Below are 18,814 nucleotides of genomic sequence, written 5' to 3'. Positions count from 1 at the left end.
CACAATGACAAATAGACTTATTGTTTTATACTTTTTAAAAGTTTTAAATGTACAAACTTTAAAATGACCTAACATGAGGCCTGCTGGCTACTGAAAAACTATGATTATTATATGATCAAAAACCACTGCTATGGCTCACTTGATAACGCCAGTAACGAAATTTAATCTACAAGAGAAACATGCAAATTGACCATACCTTCACAACGCCCACTAGCCAATCAGGAGTAAGTATGCAAATTAACCTGACAAAGATGCTGGCGGCCCCGCCCCCCAGCCACTCTGGGCCTCTGAGCAGCAAGCATGCAGGTGCAGAGCGGCTGGGCGGGGCTGGATGCCTGCTATGAGGGGGAGGGCGGGGGCAGAGGGAGCTACAGGAGCTGCGCTCTGCCCGAAGCAAAGACTGAAGGCGGCAGCCAGAGCGAAGGCCTGGGTCCCAGGTGCCGGAGGAAAACTGGTGCCGGCAGCCAGGGGAAGGAAGGCCTATTGCATGAATCTCTTAGTGCAACGGGCCTCTAGCGTGTTAATAATTCTAAGACAAGAAATATCTCTAAGAAGGTATGCATGCAGTTAACTCGAGTGACTGCCTCAGTTGAGAAAAACCTATGTTCTTCATTATTGTATCCTAAATGGCAAAGAACTAAGGAAAAGGATAGGATGCCACATCTTCCCAAGAGCAGGGAATCATAAAATGCCGTAGGTGTGTGTGGCTGGGTTACGGAAGCAGCTCTGACTCCTCCATGGCGGCAAAAAGGGCACCAAGGGAGAGCAGTGCATAAAGCATTACCCTGGAGTAAAAAGCATTCTTGGAATCTGACACACAGAGAGCTTCAAACCTGCAGCCGGCATGAGGAAGCATTGTACTTCCCCTTGACCTCATTCCCTGAAGGCCACCGCAGCCACAGAAGGGTCAGAAGGCCTCCCGCACCTGCTCCTCCACCTGTCACACTCAGCGGCCGGGATCAGATGGAAATGCGCGTGAACGCGCTCCATCACAGATAAAGGCCAAAGGATGAAAATGCCACATTAATAACAATGAAATGTTAAATGTCATCTGTTTTAAGAGACAGAATAGTTCTTGTTCTTCTCGATACAAGGGCTGAGCAAAAGTAGGCTCACAGTTGTTCATAGGGAAAAAGACATGCAGGTTATGATGATTACAACAGCCGAGTAAACTCTGTGTTTCGTGTACTCGCAGCTGTGGACCTATTTTCGCCCACTCCTGTATGTATGTTTGGAACTCTGATCCGAATGAGACCAAAATCATTAGTAAATTTCATGAATTTGATGTGGTAGCATAGGAAACACGGAAGATAACTACAAAACTAAACCTAATGATATTTCATTTCAAGGTAGTAGGAAAGTAATAGAACACTGAAGGCAGGATATTTATGTGTCTGGGAGTTAAATTCTCCTGGGTTAAGATTTCAATTCTGTCTCAAGTTAGATGTCCACGAGCAAATTATTAGCCTCTCCAAGACTCAGTTTGCTCATTTGTAAAATGAGGTTGGAAATCCTATGAAAAGTGCTTAGAACATCTCATTCTATAGTAAATTAAGAGAAAAAATATAACAAACGGTAAATATCTTTAATAAACAATTCATGCCTTTTTTGTTTTTCTTTAGAAAAGCCAAGGAATCTAGATCCCTCTGGACTTCTCTCCACACTTTTTCTTTTTCAAGCCGAAAGCAGCAGGGGGCACTCTTGTTGATTCTAATCACCAGAAAAGCAAGAGTTACAGGCACAGCGTGGATGAGGCAGCAAGTGAGGCAGTTGTTTGGGGACAGCTAAGATGGAAATGAGAACTATGGGAACTGACAAGCAGTCCAAACTGGACTAAATAAAAATAACAGCAGCTGATGTTGTTCTTAAAGTCCAAGTATTCTTCAGGATTTCCTCCTAGGTATGAATTAAGTATACTACTGAGATGACGCCTAACTTAAACAACATCATTACCCTGATTGATTTTAATGAGGAAATGGCTCTTCAGTGGAAGTCAAGTTGTAAAAGCGTATTTATGTCACTCTTAACTAGCTCCAGTGACCTGCGTGTCTTGGGATCCCACTACTGGCTTCTGGCTTAGTTCAACTGTCAGTATTCAACAGGAGGTCTCATTGAGATAACCACCAGGACCTATGGCAAATATTAAACCTCTGGTTCTACTGTGATATAGAGGTGCTGATGGTGATGATGATGATGATGGAACCGGAGAAAGAAGTGAGAAAGGAAGAGGGGAAAGATACTGAGAATAATGCTGCATTTAGTCTTCATTACCTTTCAGAAAGGATTTGAGGTAGCCCAGCAAAATTTTAAAAATAATTATTTTTACATAAGAGCACATAAATAAAGAGTGGGAAATGCAGACTTAAGAGAAGAAAAAGAGACAGAGACAAGTTAAAAATATGCATCGAGGGCAGAGCTGCTGTGACTGGGGGAAAGGTGATTCTTGCTATGTTTCTAGTCAAGGTGATAAAGGTATCCTTTCAGTTACCAACAGAAAGGTGAATATTTGGTCCAGGTAGACGAAGTTGCTTTTATGACAGATTCTAGGAACTTGGGAGGTACACTCGTCCGGAGACGCAGGATGCAATGGACACCTTAACCACACATGGAAAAGCTTAACTTCTAAGGTTCCTCCAATTCTCCCAGTGGAAGCAGATTCTGTGTTTTCTGATTACAAAAATGTCTTTCTGGAAGAACAGAGAGCTGAGTACTCTGGACAATTCTCCTGCTGAGAGAGAAAATCGCTGAAGAGAAAAGAGTTGTCTCTTTCTACTTACCACTGACCAGGCAGAAAACAAAGACTCCTCCAGAGGCCAAGAACAAAACAGCGGGACTGGGAGCTCTGCGGGTGAACTCTGCCCCCAGGGACTGTGCCTGGACGATGCCTTGACATCCACAAGGGGCCGAGGACCCACCCACACAGACCTTGCAGGACCAGACCAGTGATGAAGCTGATAACCAAAGAGGACACCTCCAGGGTCAGGGCACACCAGCACGATTATCAGCCTCACAGAAGAAGGACGGCAAGGAACGTGAAACTTGATCTGGATTCAAGGTAGAAGGAGTAAGTTGTCCTTCCTCACACCTAATCAACACAAGTTGACCTTCTCACAGGTCTGAGGTCAGATTTCATAGAACTTCCGAGGTCAGAAAAACCTCTAGCTGAGAACTAATTTCAAAGCAACCGATTACCCTGGTATTGTCCCCAGGCACTTGGCAGAAGCAAACATATCACACTTATTAATAATGATAAATTAGACCATTATCATTAATATCCTGTATCACCAACACTAATCAACATTGTTCTGAGGTCCTCACCAATGTATAACCGGAAAAAAGCAAAAAGATATTTAATACAGGAACAGAAAAACTAATTGTTATTTGCTGGTGACATAACTGTCTGTCTAAAAAAAAAAAGAAATCCCACATACCAACTGCAAAATTATATGGATGAATTCCATAAGGTAACCAGACATAAGGTCTACATTTTTCAAAAACCATAATCAGTCCTGGCTGGGTAGCTCAGTTGGTTAGAGCATCATCCAGATGGATACTCCAAGGTTGTGGGTTTGATACCCGTTCAGGGCACATACAAGAAGCAACCAATGAATGCATAAATAAGTGGAACAACAAATCAATGTCTGTCTCTCTCTCTCAAATCAATTAATAAAAAACACAATTAAGGAAAACTGAACATGGTCTAGATATTTCATGATATTAAGGACTTAGAATTCATTTTGGTGACATAATAATATGGTTCTATTTTAAAATTCCTTGTATTGTGGAAAAATTATGGATAAAATACGACAACCAGAGTTCACTATTAAGTGATGCAGCATTGAGAAAGAAAGAGAAGGGGGGAGAGAGAAAGAAAGGAAGGAAGGAGATGAATGAACAAACAGGGAGGAAGAGGAAAAAGGAGAGAGGGATGGAGGGCAAAGGAAATGAATGGATGAAAGGAATACATCTGGTAAATACTGAAAATTGTTGAAGGTGAAAGATATAACGTAGGTATTAATAAAAACATTCTCCTATAACAGTGATGGCGAACCTATGACACGCGTGTCAGCACTGAAAGGTTCCAGGTTCAATTCTGAGACGGCCGCATGCCGAGGATGAAACATTTGCTGCTCCTGAGGATGAAACATTTGCGAAATAATGTTTTTTCCTCAAAGTGACACACTACCTGAGTTATGCTCAGTTTTTTGGCGAAGTTTGACACACCAAACTCAAAAGGTTGCCCATCACTGTCCTATACTTTTAGAATGTCCCAACAGAAAGTTTCTAAAAACTTTTCAAAAGGTTAGACCCAAAGGGAAAAACGTTAAACAAGTAAGTAGAGAATATGAACACATAATAGTGCAGCGGTCCTCAAACTTTTTAAACAGGGGGCCAGTTCACTGTCCCTCAGACCGTTGGAGGGCCGGACTATAGTTTAAAAAAAACTATGAACAAATTCCTATGCACACTGCACATATCTTATTTTGAAGTAAAAAAAACAAAATGGCAAAAACACCCGCATGTGGCCCGCGGGCCGTAGTTTGAGGACGCCTGTAATAGTGGTTGCAAAAGCCTGTGCCTTTCTCAGAGACATGCTGTCCAGCATCGCCTGGAACTTAACTAGAAATGCAAACTTTGCTTGGCAAACGCCCCCAGGTGACACAGAGGCAGGGTCAAGTTTGAGAGACAGTGCTCTGAAAAGGACCACAAAGCCAGCAGCTGGGTCTCTGCAAAGCTGAACAATACAGAAACGTCTGACAAGCAAGATCAAGAAGGAAAACCAAAAACTTGGAAATAGTAAAAAGAAAAGAGTAGCAGCCGATACAGAAGTGACTATGTTTTAAAGTGAATAAGTGAAAGACTTTACATTTTTTAAACCTGTGCATAAAAAAAACGTGCCCAGCGAGCTGCGTAGTAAACTAGCGCTCAGAGCTGCCTCACTTCCCCTTTGGAACTAGAGCGCAGGAAGGAGACCGCCACACAAACAGATCTCTCCCACCTTCTCATCCTCGGAAAGGGACACGCGATGTTTTCATCCCGCTCCTAAATATGGAACAGGTGCTTAATCTGCCTGACAGGCAGCCTTCAGCTGTTTTTAAGAGACCTCACTGAGCACACCACTTGGACCTGGCCGTTGGGTAGCGTTTAGTATCTGCCCTCACCACAGAGCACCGGCTTGGGTCGGCCAGATCCAATCCCAGGTTACAAAGGCAACTGCCTCACAATATTTCAGCTGTGAAATTATCCAGAGCAGAGCAACTTTTTGGACATAAAACAAAAATCAATTTAATTATTTGTCCAATTAAGCCATATGCATTTTAGGATACCTTAGCATAATTTTATGCTTTCGTAATTAACTTAAAATGATGCTTCCCTTAACCCTCATAATTTCATTTTACTAGACTAATAAACAGTGAAAGCTACAGCCTTCAGTATAACTTTCCAAAGAATCAGGTAGGATGTCTGTCAATGCATCGTGAGTAATAGTAACTTTATACCTCAGTTATTCAATCCTGAATATTTTTCCTGTTTCTCCTATTTACATCATTTGGTTTCAAAGATAATTCAATCTTTACCTCCGAGGTCAACCGGTGAAAGTGACAGGAATATACATCAAACCGAGGTGTTTTTTGTTGTTGTTGTTTTTTAAACATATTTTATTGATTTTTTACAGATAGGAAGGGAGAGGGATAGAGAGTTAGAAACATTGATGAGAGAGAGACATCGATCAGCTGCCTCCTGCACACCCCCTCTTGGGGATGTGCCCACAACCAAGGTACATGCCCTTGACCGGAATCGAATCTGAGACTCTTCGGCCTTCAGGCTGACACTCTATCCACTGAGCCAAACCGGTTAGGGCCCTTCAAACCAAGGTTTTAAAGTCAGTAAAGCATTCTGATGATTTTTTTTTTTTTAAAAGACCTCATTCTTATCTTCTGAGATCATAAGAATGTTAAATTTCTGAAACCTTCAAAATCACATCCTAGCTTTGCAACTACTGCACAAAACAGTTTCACCTATATTTTCTCACTTGTTAGTGCACACATTTTGAAGTTAAGCAGGGCAAGTGTCATCCCCACTTTAAAAATAAAGGGCCCACGATTAATGAATAACTCATGAAACCAAGTTCACTTTCTGTCATCAACAGGACACTTTCCCCTACGCACATTCCAAAGCGGCAGACCAGTCACACCACACACGGGCAAACATGGTGAAACGCACACCTCTGGGCACCGCATTGCTCTTCAGGAGCGGGGAGGTGAGCAAAGGTCCCCGACATCAAAACAGGGAGGCATGGGAATACATATATATGATGGCAAATCTTTTCAATGTCCACATTCCAAATGTCATTCCAATCACTTCAGTGACTGGAAACATCCCACTTCCATGAATAGCTTGTAATCATGTGGGCAGCTAAACTGTGATTATAATCAAGAATGGAGAGCAGTATTATTACCACAGAGCCAGATCCAGATAGCTTCTCCCAGGGCTGAGAAAACTTACACAGGGAGCAGGCTGTGGCCCAGAGACACAATCCAAATGCAGGACAGCTCACTACACAACTGTGGTCTGAAGTTCAGATAACAACACCGAAACATTTACCCGAGTCCCATTTACACACACATATCTATGTTCCTTCCCCCTTTTTTAGGATTTATTGATTTCAGAGAGAAAGGGAGGAGAGAGATACAAACATCAATGATGAGAGAATCATTGATTGGCTACCTCCTGCATGCCTGCTACTGGGGATCGAGCCCGAAACCCAGGCATGTGCCCTGACCAGGAATCAAACCTGGACCTCCTGGTTCATAGGTAGATGCTCAACCACTGAGCCATGCTGGCTGAGCTATTTTCCTTCCTTTAATAGCTACATCCTATCCAGTAGAGTGCCCGATGTACTGGGGCTGCACTTTCAAAACTTATCTCCAAAATGCAAGATATTAATAGATATTCTACCAAAAATTGTCCTTGCTTAAATGATTTAGGAAAACAAGGCTTATTTTTTTCTTTCAATATATATGAATCTGAGAGACCCACATATAGACTTTGTTTAGCACAGTATTTTCCCTACCACTGTATGCTGAGTACTTCTGGAATAGAAAGGACAGGGCAACATTGCGCTAGAAAGTAAATGTGAACCTGCAGGAAACTTCTGGATTAGACAGCAAGGCTCTGGCTCCTGTTTCCAGCCCTGCCCTACCCCAGCTGGATAACCTTGGCTAAATGATTTCATTTTCTTTGGGCTTCAGTTTATGACTTGATCCAGGTTTATTCTACTTCTAAAATTCACGATTCCATCAAAAAAGAAACTGTATATATGCCCGGCCAGTGTGGCTCAGTTGGATGAGTCCCAACCCATGAACCAGGAGGTCATGGTTCTATTCCCGGTCAGGGGGTGTTTCTATCTTTCTCTCCCTCTCCCTCCCTCTCTCTCTAAAATCAATAAAAAACTTAATTTTAAAAAATGAAACAGTCTCAGTCTATATAAAGTTCCCGTGTAGCTGGAAACTTAAATCTGCATCTTCAAATTCATTCAAAGCATGATTTGCTGCTCATTCATTCTGAAAACTGCTGTAGTCAATGTTTTCCCCTACAGGATATCATGTGGACAAGCATATCATAGTTTTAATATGGTCCCGTTAAAATGCACTCATTTTCAAAGCCACGAAATTTTCATAACTTCCCTATTTCAATAATGTGAAATGTCAAGCAAGTCCCTAGGACAATCTTGCATTTCTCCAGGACATTACCAAAGGAATTAAGCAACTTAACACACAATCTGGGTGACTACACCTTATGCAGAAGAATGAACAGAGGACTGTGTGGAGAAGAAAAATCTGGAAAGCCAGCCACCGGCAGCCCTGGCTAACCCTAAAGGATAGCATGTAGAGCAAAGGTTCCTTCTCACAGGAAGGCTACGCTCTATCACGTCCCTTCGCTTCCAAGAACTGACCGTTCACCTCCAGTTCCCCCAATGAAAGGTCACTAACAGAGCTTAAGTTTCTCAATGACAATTTTCGACACGGAAAGTGTATTTATTTAGTTCAAATACAGCCAACCTAAACAGGTGTTAAAAATAAAGATTCAAGTCTATCACGTGACCACTTGTCGATTTGCTAACAACTTGGAACTAGAAAAATACCTCTTTCGATTTTTCCTCTTTGGTAAATCTTCCAAATTTTTCTATCATTTCGGCCACAAATATAACATCCATCTTGTCAGAGAAGTTGGCTGCTTCCACGGTGTAAGCCAGTAACTGCCTGGCTGTGGCCACGGCGTTGGTGATATTGAGAGGCATCTACATCGAAAAGGTAAGAAGCGGCACTCAGCAAATGGATGAACAACATTTTGGCCATTTTTCTTTGCATTTCATGACATTGCAAGGCAGTCACATTACATCATTTGTTCACCATGACCTCCTTCACATGCTTCTTCAAACTTTAGAAAGTGAAATTTTAGTGGAAACGAACCTGAGTGCAATGTTTTGAAAACTTGGAATGAAATATAACAATGCATAAAACTCCACCAGGTAAACATGCTGCACCATCTCTTGGTCTCTGCTTATCCAAACCCCAATTGCTTAGTGAACGCTTTCCTGAGAGTTCCAGCTGGGAGGACCAATGCCGCCCCGCACGGGAGAATGAACCACTGACTTACTTGTCGGTATCTCCATGCACTCACTGCCAGTGACCTTTTACACTTATTTATTTATTTATTGACTTAAACATGACTCAGCACCAACCATTGCAAAAAGGGTATACCCAGTGCTAAGGATCATAAGAACATGTGTAACAGAAATTATCTTCCAGCTGCTGATAATCTGGTTTGGTTTAAAAAGACACATAGAACCCTGGTTGGGTGGCTCAGTTGGTTGGAGCATCGTCCAGCACACCAAAGGGTTGCAGGTTCAATCCCCAGTTGGGGAGCACACGGGAGGCAACCAATCTAAGTTTCTCTATAGCATTGATTCACCCCCCCCCCTTCCTCTCTCTCTCTAATCAATAAAAACATATTCTCAGGAGAGGATAAAAAAGAAAGGTGCATAGAAGTAAAGACAGGAAAAGGCACCTGAGTGGTACAGGGGTGACAAGGGGTCACTTGTGACAAAGGGGCTACAGAAAGGAACCCAAGAGTTGGCCACCCAGGTGGATGTGAAGGATGGTTGGGATTCTGTCTGGTGGACAGAGATGATAAAGGCATCCAAACAAAAGCACCATGTCAGGTAGTAACAGGAAAGAAAGAGTGACGCCACAGAGGGCCTTGATCACTGGTTGGGAAGACGAGACCTTATTCCAAAAAACAGATCAGTCAACTGAAGTATTATCACCAAGCCCATATGATTTATTCACACGTAAAAAAAGAGATCTTATGTGAATGGTTTGAACACCATGCTTCATCAGCAACCTCAGCAAACTGAAGGCTTTCTCGTTACCTGGTTAAACATATAAAGGACTCTAGTGACATCATTTGCATACTGGCAGCGAGAATAATCGTCATCTGCCCAAAAGCCACCTCGGTCACATCTGCGCCAAGCCTTCCTCTCATCCTGCGGGTTCCCCGGATAGATCCCACTGCCATGGGTATTCCGCGTGCACTGCAGGTAGGCAGTGATGCCCGCCAACGTCCTGGGCCACCTGGGCACATGAGGGCAAAACAGTGTAAGAAACCCACACAGCCACAGAGGAGGAAAACCCAGGATGAGAACATGCCACATACAGTCACAGGGAAAAAAAATCAAGAAGAAGAAACAAACAAAACTCCTTTAAGATTAAAGATCCAGTCCAGCCAGTGTGGCTCAGTGACTGAGTGTCAACCTATGAACCAGGAGGTCACAGTCCAATTCCTGGCCAGAGCACATGCCCGGATTGCGGGCTCGATCCCCAGGGAGGGGCGTGCAGGAGGCAGCCGATCAATAATTCTCTCTCATCATTGATGTTTCTATCTCTCTCTCTCTCTCTCTCTCTCGCCCTTCCCCTCTGAAATCAATAAAAATATTTATTTTTTAAAAAGAATAAAGACCCAAATTATTTTTTTAAAGGTAAACATGGCCTAAACAGTTTAAAGCTAATAGCCAAGTATATTTTAATAGCGTAACAGAATAGGATATTTTCATAAGATATTCTAAATGTTGCTATAAACACAGGGAAATTGTATCTTGTTTAGCAAAAAAAGAAAAATGGTGCAACAAAGGGTTTTGCTTTTGTTTTTAATTACTGTTCAGATACTGTGGGCTGATATCACCATGAGGTATATGAGGTCAGAATCTTCTCCAGGATAATGAGAATGCGGCCTTTTGCAGAAGCAGAGCTAGTATATGCTCAGAACAGAGTTCCCATGGCAGGGCCAGGACTGCCGCCCCTAATAAGGCCTGCTTGCCACACTGACCCCCGCCTCAGTGGCATCTAGGAATTTGGAACCGGGAGAGTGCCCGGGAACCGTTAGCTGGTGAGGGCGGCTCACTGTGGCCAGACTGCCGGCACGAGCGGATAGGTTAGGCGGAACACCTGCTTTCTTCCTGGGAGTCTGAAACTTTCTGTGCCTACATGACCGGCAGTGAGAACTCTGGGTGCTGAGCCTCCAATGGGCCTCCCCGGGCGGAAACACTGGTAGAGGTTGTTGCCTTTTCATGGCTGGAGAAGGGGAAGGCTCGGCGTGAGCCCCATGGGACGGAGAGAGCATGGAGGAGCCTGCACGTGGGTCTCTTTGTGACACAGCTGTGTACCTTCCTACATCACCACGATACACCTGAGCTGTCACTGCAACGACACGCTGAGTCCTGCAGTCCTGCTAGCAAACGTCTGCACTTGGGGTGAGGGGTCTTGAAGGCCCCCAACACAGTATGAAACCGAATTGGTCTGGGAGAAGCCCCTCCCTATGCAAGTGACTAGGTCCTCATGACCTGGGCGGGGAGAATCTTTGTTATCTGAGCTCCATTTCTCTAAAACTGGCAATGAAATTGAACACAATTAATAAAAGTTAGAGCTGACGGGCAACACAGGAACTGCTAAATTATACCCGTCACAACAAAATATAATTCATCACCAAAATTTGCATAAATAGATCAAGCAACACTAAACTAAAGTCTTACGAATGCAGTGGAAGTTTAAGTGCATAATACCGTAAGGCATGTCAAAAGATGAGTAATTCATTAATCAGCTGAATGATTAGATTCCTCTTCTATTTTTAAAAATATAAAACACTCAAACACTGTAAGTAAAAATAGAAAATCCACCATAAACAGAAATATATTGTAATTATTTAATGAAATATTTTGGATATAACAAAATTAACAAATGTTACCTATTTTACTTTAAGGTACACAATATAAGTATTTTAGATTAACAGTTAATCCATATAAAAGACTAATCCACTAGCAATAATAAATGCTGACTTCCACATATTCATGTCAAGGATAATTAAAAAAAAGATAATTTTTTAAAAAGCAATGAAGAACTAGCGGAGCTAAAGATGTTGCTTGGACTTGAAAGACTAACACCAAGGGGATTTTCTTATCCTTAAAAATTGGGCTGTACACCCACGAGACAGCAATGGCACCAATCACAAACAATACAAACTGGCATTCACAATCTTCACACGGCTTTTAAAAGCAACAAACTTCCCTGCATTTATATCAACTACAAACTCATTATTAAAATCCTGAACATAAAGGACATTGAGTAAATAACAAATTTAAGGATTTTTCAAGCAACTTTTTTAAAGTTAAGAGAGTCTAAGGTAAAAGTTGTTACCTCTTACAAATTCTAAACTTTCTAAAAAAAAAAAACTAACACAAAGGTTATCAGGAAATTTAATTTGCAGTCTTTCAGTCATTCTGCTTATGTTAACTGAGTCCAATACCAATGGCTCCCAAGTTTCAGGCCACCCAATAGCTTTCATTTCCAAAGATGTACCTATTGGCAATCATGAATGCCAATTGCCATATACTCAGGTCAAGAAAAATTAAAAAAAAAAAAAAAAAAAGAAAAGGAACAAAAAATAAACACAAATCCAATTTCCTTCCCATTTCATTCTTCTGGCAGCTAAGCAAGAAGAACCAAATGGGGGAGGGAAATTTAGATGTGTTTCTCCTAATTATGGTTCCACTTAACTACCAGTAGTTAAAAGTGACTCAGTAATATAAAACCTTCCCAAGTTTGGCGGGGGTCAGGGGGGGAGATACTATTAGTTTGAATACTGTACTTTAGAATTTCCAAAATGTTTCTCTACCATAGTAATAGTTCTTAACTTTTTCAATGAAAACACCTGTTAAAAATGAACATTTCTGGCTCTACCTTTAGGACTCATAAATCAACAGATTTAAGAAAAAGTTCAGGCTGTTTGTATTTTTGTTTTTTTATCTCTATAAATGATTCTTAAATCATTGTTCTTCTAAAGTGCAGTCCGTAGACATACAAGGATATATACAGGTACTAGTAGCCCTGCGCACGAATCCATGTGCCAGTAGCTCTGCAGTAGCTCCTTGCTGCCCTCCAGTAGCTCTCTGCCCGCTGCCCCACCCTCCTGTAGCTCCTCCCCCTCCTCCTCCCACCCCCCCCAATAGCTTGCTGTCCTGCCTTCTCCTGTAGCTCTCCACAGCCCGCTTGTAGCCAGTAGCTCTCTGCTGCCCTCCTGTAGCTCTCTGTACGCTGCCCCGCCCTCCTGTAGCTCTCTTAGCCCCCCCATAGCTTGCTTCCCTGCCCCCTCCTGTAGCTCTCCACCGCCCACTTGTAGCTCGCTGCCCCACCCTCCTGCTGATCCGTGATCCGGTCATTACAAGGTCAGTCGTTATGCTTCACGGCGTAACGACCATTTGCATATTACATCTTTATTATATAGGATAGGTATAGGTATAGGTATAGGTATAGGTAGATATAGATATATTCCCCATTTATATATATGAATACATATACATTTCTCCAACATTCTTACTGAGAATAGGAGACAAATCATGTGCCTTTGAGGATAAAAAGGGACATGGGGCAAGCCACTTCACCCACTGACCTGAAGTCACCTTTGTTGTTCACCACCCTCTCGGGAGGACAGTACTGTGCAGAGCTTTCTAACACGACAATATCCACAGTTCGCGTGTTGTTTCCGCGCTTGGTCTGGACATGACAGCCCCAATTTCCAGTTGATCCAGCCTGAATATTAGAAATGGTTAGGGCACTGCATGAAGAAAGATTTTAAAAAGAGAGAAAATATGGTCAGGCAAACAGGGAAACAACCTGGGCTCCTATCACTCATTTAGCAAATATGCCTGAACGCACATTGTGGGCCACGCGCTCATTAGATTAAAACCAATTTTAAAAACGTCCCTCCATTGAAGTACTTGAGCAGCAAGTCAGGACAAGCAGGTTAAGAGACTTAAATACGATGGCAAGGGTGAGAACAGAAGCAGGAATAAAGTGCAATGGTATATAATGCCTGAGACTTCTTCCAGAGAAAGGGAGAGCAGGGCACAGCAGGGAGGGGGAACAGCAAGCGCAAAGGCAGAAACATCGTGGCACATTCCAAAGCAAAACCAACATCTACCTTCTCACCGATTCTAAGGGAAAGATTCAAGCATGAACAAAGAAGATTTGTATTTTAAAGTATATAATTAAGAAAACATTTAAGGTAAAATATTCTCTGGAAAACGGGTAATACAAGAAATAACCTGCTAAGTCTCTAAAATGAGGTAGTAAATCACTAATTAATGGTTTAACAAAAGGAGTTTCCACATAAAAGTCTACTTTAATTTCCAAAACGGCTATATATCTCAACAGTTATCAGGAAATTTGATTTGCAAGATGAAGTCACAATTCTCTAATATAAAACCTATTCATTAAAGAGCAAATGTCAGAACATTTAATTAACCTTTACTCCCCACCCTCACAGGACAAATTCGGCTTTGCTTCTAAGTAGATACAAATGATAAGTAATTAGACATAAAGTATCATTGAAGTAACTTGCAAAATTATGTCTTGGAGTTTAACACACATTTTTCCAGTCTCCTAAGTCATCAATGGCTACACAACAACAAATGTTCTAATGAAGACTTTGAGGCACTATTATTCTGAATCAAAGACAATGTTGATCCTCTTTAGTGTCAGTAAATAAATCAATACACTGTAATTAATAGATTCCCAGATAAAGTGACACAAATGAGTCTGGCATTAAATTGAAGTAACCGGAAAGTTTCTCAAACTTTCTATTCATGTGACTCTACTGAACTAGGAAGAAGTGTATAAAAAAATGGGCAATGAAAATCATTCTGGGATCCAAAAGGTTCCCAAACCTTCTTGGTTCACAGCCCTTTCACCGACTAGATAACTTTCTCATGACGCAGGTTCCCATTGCCAAGTTAAATCTCCAAGCTGTGCATCTAGGTCCTAACAATGTAGTAGCCACTTGAAAAAATACTTCACATCAATTTGGAAGAAACATTTCATTCTTAAATAACAACTATATCTAATGGCCTGTGTGTACCTGTTGGGCATTATACAATTAATCAAACATCAGATACAGGTCGGAGAATGATATACTTGTTTGTTGTTCCACAGTGATTTTTCACTTGGTACTTGCTTTGTAGCAAAGTAATCGACAAAAACCCTACATCCCAAAGTGTGACACTAGCAAAAGGAACTCAGCATGACTTAATGGTGACACCTTAACTGCCTAGAGCTTGTAACTGTGCAGTGTCTGACAAATGTCGAGTATCGCTATTCTTCCTCAGAAACCTACCTCTGGCACCCCTGTAAACTCATATGGTGTCCTGGGTACCTTACACCCCTGCTGGGAGCTATGGTCCTAATATATTTTGTAAGTACTTCTTAAGATAACTTTTAGCCGTAACTTCAATGTCTAAAACCAATTACCAGAATAAAATTTTCAGGCATCCTCAAGGTAGCACACTTGGAATGTAAGAAAAGAAAAGAAAAAAAAAAAAAAAAAAAGGCAGCTTCAATTTCATCTTTGAGGAAAACTAGAAATTCTCAGTCTTACCAATCAAGGATCAATAACATGAGGAGACCAATGAAGAATGAACAGGTGTCTCAGGGACCAATTCAATAACCCTATTTCCTTTTCCTACAACTCCTATTCTTCTGAGCTAACCCTGGGTAAAGAGTTCTCAGTCTTCATATGAAAGACTTTTACTTTTTAGTCAAGTGTCCCTGCCAACAAAAATACTAGGCAAGGCTGCTATCCTTAGCATATTTCTGTACTTCCAGAAAGAATTTCAATTAAGGTATGATTTGTAAAAATAAATTGGTCATATGAATCTAGTTACTTTACAGTCATCAAAATTAAGGGTTCCACATTTATCCAAGTTCTTTTCTTTAGAAAAGGGGCCCCTGTATTTTTAAAACTCTACTGTTGTATCATATGCCAATTTTGGTCCATTCATATAATCACTGCTTAAAATGCACAACTGATGCCTTTGAACATATGTATACACGTATGAAATTATCAGCACAGTAAAAACAACGTGACAGCCAGTCTTCTCACTGGGACTAACGTACTGCTTCTAACAAAGGAACTCTGCTTCTGCGGAAGACAGCTCCCATCAGACCACCCTCCCTGAAGTTTAGTTACAAGCTCTCGACAAACAACAAAATGACAACTCTCTGAATACACTGACTGATACAAAGCAAGCGGAAACCGGAGAGGAGCCCACACTAGGAAGAAGGGATTGGCCCTAGGGAGTAATCATAAAATTGTTTTTCATGGCTTCTGTCCAAGGACATGCCCTCCTCAAATAGAAAAATCACAATCTGACGTGTTGAAAAATCACAGGACGAAGGTAGAAAGGAGCCTGGCTATAAGCCCAAATGTCTGCATATAAAATCTACCCAGATCTCTAACTGACCCCTCACCTACACACAGATAGGGCCGATGCACGCAGATATCAGCTGCTGCCTAGCACAGAAAGGAGTTTGAATTCAGCCAAGCTAACTGCTTGAGGAAACAAAAAATCAGCTCCCTTCACGTGAACAGAACAAAATTCAGAGTCAGGGGTCAAACTTTTTCTTCAAAGGCCAAGAATCAAAAGTGAGGATATTATATATGTACTTATGTAACAATTGAAACTATAACCATTTAAAATTATTCTTAGATCACAGGCCCAGCAGGCCAGACTTAGCCCAGAGGTTATATGTGACTGACTTCTCTATAGTGAATCATTCGCAATGTCCAGGAAATAATCCAACATTACTAGATATATAAATAATATATATAAATAATATATATTTTTAAATAGAAAAATATAAGCCATAGTCAAAAGAAAAGGAGTCAGTGATGATCCCAAGATGACCCAGATGTTAGAACTGCCTGGCAAGGATTTAAAAGCATCTGCTAGAAATACATTAAAAGACATAAATGAAAATATGCTTCTAATAATCAGATAGGAAATCTCAGTGGAGAACCAAATTATAAAATACAATAGTCTACCCCACAATTCCAAGGCATTAATTTCAACTAAGAGAACCTTCAGTTTCTGATATAATGTTTTCATGTCACTTCTGTGAGTCTGTTGTAATACTACCCTCGGGTGACCCAGCAGAGTTTGGAAACTGCAGATCTACTCTTTAAAATTCAAGCAGAATTCTAAAATTCCTACTAAGAAATTGGAAGGAAGGAAAGAAGGAGTCAGAGAGAAAGAAAATCCAATGTCTACAGATAAAGATTTTACTAAAGTAAAATATATGGTGAGCAATAATATCATATATATGTTTACTCTGCTTTTTACACTTTAAAAAGCTCATTTGAATTAAGTATTTTGGTGCTCACACCAGCCATGGGGTTAATAAGACAGGTGATATATTCTTTTATACCAGTGGGGTAGAGAAAGGAAGTATCTTAAAATGTAGCGTCATAAAACAGTGAAAATTAGGTGATTCCTAAACGTGAAACTCTAAGCTTAACAGCGGGAATTGGGTAGAAATTAAGTTTGACATTTAAAAGTTTACAGCATTCCTCCTAAAACTTTAAACAAAATGTCTCTAATTTTTCATCAGTGTATCTCTTTTATCTTATACCCTCCTCACACCCCACCCCCCCAAAAAATGAAACTGGATGGAAAGACAGCTATTTAATTTTACAAGATGAGTAACAATCAGGAAACCAGATGTCTGCATTTTTAAATGCACGAAGACAAAATATTGGTTCAAACTCCAACTAAACATTACAATTCTCAAACAATAAATCAAATTCACAGAAACAGTTTCTGACTTTAAAAAAGTTTACCTTGCAATCAACGAGCAGTTGTGAATCATGTTCTTCTCAACAAAGATACCTTGCGATTCATCAGTTTCAACGATCCGCCCATCCTGATACCATAACACTTGCATGTCCTGGTCAATATACGAAGCCATACACTGGAAGGGAAGGCTGTCCCCTTCAAACACGACTTGACGGTGAGATGGAGTCATGTAGAAAGAGGGTAATTCAAGGGGAGGATCTAGAGATAGTAAAACAAACTCAGTAAACAAACACAATACTATATGCAGGCTCCAGAATGGAAAGGTATGGAAATTCTAATTAAAACTTTAAGAATGGAAAACCAAACATTCCTCAATAATGACACTTTAATACTAGCACAAACAAGGCTGCTCCTGAGATAAGTGGGTCCCAGATGAAAACAAATTTGGCAAAATTAAAATGAAACCATTTTGTAATCAGTTCTGACATTTAGAGTGGTTCCTTTTTGGTGGCATCACATGACTACGAGATGACCAGAGAAGCAGTTTTAAAAGAACAAATTGCAGCCCTAGCCGGGTTGGCTCAGTGGATAGAGTGTTGGCCCTCAGAATGAAGGGTCCTGGGTTCCAGTCTATTCAAGGACACGTACCTAGGTTGCAGTGTACTCCTTGACCCTGGTCAGGGTGTTTGTAGGAGGCAATGTGTCTCTCTCACATCAATGTTTTTCTCTGTCTCTCCCCCTCCCTTTCACTCTCTCTAAAAATTAATGGAAAAATACCCTCGGGTGAGCATTAACAAAAAGCCTATCTAATTAAAGAGTAATATGCAAACTGACCATCACTCCAACACATAAGACGGCTGCCCCCATGTGATCAAAGATGGCTGCCCCCATGTGGACACAAGATGACCGCCACAAGATAGCCAGCAGAGGAGGGCAGTTGGGAGGGACCAGGCCTGCAAGGGAGGGCAGTTGTGGGAGGTGATCAGGCCAGCAGGGGAGGGCAGTTAGGGGTGACCAGGCCTGCAGAGGAGGGAAGTTGGGGGCAACTGGACCTGCAGGGAAGGGCAGTTGGGGGGGACCCAGGCCTGCAGTGGAGGGCAGTTGTGGGGGACCAGGCCTTCAGGGGAGGGCAGTTAGGGGTGACCATACCTACAGGGGAGGACAGTTAGGCATCAATCAGGCTGGCAGGGGAGTGGTTAGGGGGTGATCAGGAAGGCAGGCAGGCGAGCAGTTGGGAGCCAGCAGTCCTGGATTGTGAGAGGGATGTCTGACTGCCTGTTTAGGCCCAATTCCAGTAGTATCGAGCCTAAACGGGCAGTCGGACATCCCTCAAGGGGTCCCAGATTGGAGAGGGTGCAGGCTGGGCTGAGGGACACACACACACACACACATACCCTGTGCATGAATTTCGTGCACCGGGCCTCTAGTAATTAAATAAATAAGTAACCAAATAAATAATCTAGATATATAGAAGCCTAAGCAACCTGCCAAACGGCCAGTAGCTATGAAGCTATGATGCACACTGCCGAGCTGCGTTGACTTGGCAGCTACGGTCCTCAGATGACACACTTGGAACCAGAAAGGAGGGAATCTGATTCTGGGGTGCAACACCCAAGAACCACCCTCTCACAA

At 41.7% G+C, this 18,814-nt stretch overlaps 1 protein-coding gene across 1 annotated transcript in view; it reads right to left on the bottom strand.

The window, feature by feature from the left end:
- Positions 1-18,814, bottom strand: part of ADGRA3 (adhesion G protein-coupled receptor A3) — a 115,010-nt gene that overhangs the window by 44,797 nt on the left and 51,399 nt on the right. The window contains exons 7-10 of the mRNA XM_008140346.3: positions 17,227-17,440; positions 13,003-13,167; positions 9,434-9,635; positions 8,144-8,299 (exon numbers count right to left, since the gene is read on the bottom strand). Coding sequence (XP_008138568.3) covers positions 8,144-8,299; positions 9,434-9,635; positions 13,003-13,167; positions 17,227-17,440 — 737 coding nt within the window. The remainder of the gene's footprint in view (positions 1-8,143; positions 8,300-9,433; positions 9,636-13,002; positions 13,168-17,226; positions 17,441-18,814) is intronic.

The sequence above is a fragment of the Eptesicus fuscus genome, chromosome 2 (assembly GCF_027574615.1).
Source record: "Eptesicus fuscus isolate TK198812 chromosome 2, DD_ASM_mEF_20220401, whole genome shotgun sequence".
In the NCBI taxonomy this organism is placed as follows: Eukaryota; Metazoa; Chordata; class Mammalia; order Chiroptera; family Vespertilionidae; genus Eptesicus; species Eptesicus fuscus.
The sequence above is the reverse complement of the archived record's forward strand: the minus strand, read 5'-3'. Positions and strand labels throughout refer to the sequence as shown.